The following is a 1,314-nucleotide window of genomic DNA, read 5'->3' as shown; positions in this document are numbered from 1 at the left end:
ATGTACTTCGGTCAGGACCCCGCAGATTTCCAGTTCTGCAGCTCCGTTTCGTGCAGCGAAGAGTTGCCAATCGCAGACGGAGACCAGATGGCCCAGGTGTGTTCCCCGAGTTCAGGGCCTTCCAGCCCGCTTTCGGCGAACTCGGACTCCAGCTGCACCAGCCCCGAACCCAAATCTGCTGCGGCACAGCAGAGGGTCAGGAGGCCCCTGAACGCCTTCATTATCTGGACCAAAGAGGAGCGCCGGCGACTGGCACAGCTCAACCCAGACCTGGAAAACACCGACCTGAGCAAAATACTAGGTAAAATAATAATCTGTGTCTTTTGTTTCTTAAATAACACAACATGTTTCAGATATGGCCTCAAACCAGGATTTTATTTTATTAGTCAAAGGTCAGTTTTATCAAGCTAGTCAATGTATAGAGCTCTACTGCTGTGTTATTCTGCAGGGAAAGCCTGGAAAGCCATGTCCTTGGCTGAAAAACGTCCCTACATGAAGGAAGCTGAGCGTCTAAGAGTGCAGCACACCATTGACTATCCTAACTACAAGTACAAGCCACGCAGGAGGAAGCAGTTTAAGAAAAGCCCAAAGACTCCAGAAGCATCGACACCTTCATTATGCAGCTCAGGCTTCAGACCTCCCTACAACCTCACCTACCTGCTCCAGAATCACCAGCAGCCTTTCCAAAATGCACACACCTTCCCAAACTCCTCAGCTAACTACACCTCTTGTCACAGCAGCTATGCAAACACCCCTGACTTCCCAGACCAAGGAAAAGAAGCCACAGCCCCAAATAATCCTATCATATACTCAAACCCTCCTGTGTACGCTGCACAGGCTAAAGGGTATTTTGACCCTCAGCAGGGCCACATCCAGGAAGGTTTCTCCAGTCCTGCAGCTCCCATTGGGAATCAGAGGGAGTTCAGGGTCTATGGAGGCCCCCAGTGCCTTCCTGGGCCATCCCTGGAGTTCTACTTAGAAAGGGTTAAGGCTGATATGCTGTATGATCTGGATCGCAGCGAGTTTGAACAGTACCTGGGTCCAAGCCCCCAGAGGCCCGAGTCAGTGGATCCCGGCAGTTACTAAGAGCAAAGCAGCCACATACCCAGACGCTTGCTCTCATGAAACAGTTCAGAATGGCATATTTATTTAAATTATATTATATATCGTAGATCTTGAGTGTGTTGTCCTTCCATGTCATGTCATTAAAAATATAATGGAAATAATAATTAACAAATTCATTTTAATGATCATGTTGTTGTTGAGATCTTAAATTGAAAACGGTGATAGAAAACTATGATTATTTTTAATTAA

At 47.2% G+C, this 1,314-nt stretch overlaps 1 protein-coding gene across 1 annotated transcript; it reads left to right on the top strand.

Annotated features, from left to right (window-relative positions):
• sox32 (SRY-box transcription factor 32) lies at positions 1-1,086 on the top strand. The gene is made up of 2 exons (XM_085362249.1): positions 1-301; positions 449-1,086. Exons 1-2 carry the CDS (start codon positions 1-3, stop codon positions 1,084-1,086), a joined length of 939 nt encoding a protein of 312 aa, XP_085218375.1.
• Positions 1,087-1,314: the final 228 nt, after the last annotated feature.

This window comes from Diplotaxodon limnothrissa, linkage group LG9, assembly GCF_057381915.1.
Source record: "Diplotaxodon limnothrissa isolate DT_005_m linkage group LG9, D_limnothrissa_male_GT1.1, whole genome shotgun sequence".
In the NCBI taxonomy this organism is placed as follows: domain Eukaryota; kingdom Metazoa; phylum Chordata; class Actinopteri; order Cichliformes; family Cichlidae; genus Diplotaxodon; species Diplotaxodon limnothrissa.
Note: the sequence above shows the minus strand (reverse complement) of the source record. Positions and strands in the feature narration are given on the sequence as shown.

Bases quoted from the DNA above. Each gene is read 5' to 3' on its own strand.
- sox32 (XM_085362249.1), top strand. From the start codon at position 1: ATGTACTTCGGTCAGGACCCCGCAGATTTCCAGTTCTGCAGCTCCGTT. The intron at 302-448 runs GTAAAATAATAA...GTTATTCTGCAG, and splicing joins CGACCTGAGCAAAATACTAG to GGAAAGCCTGGAAAGCCATG.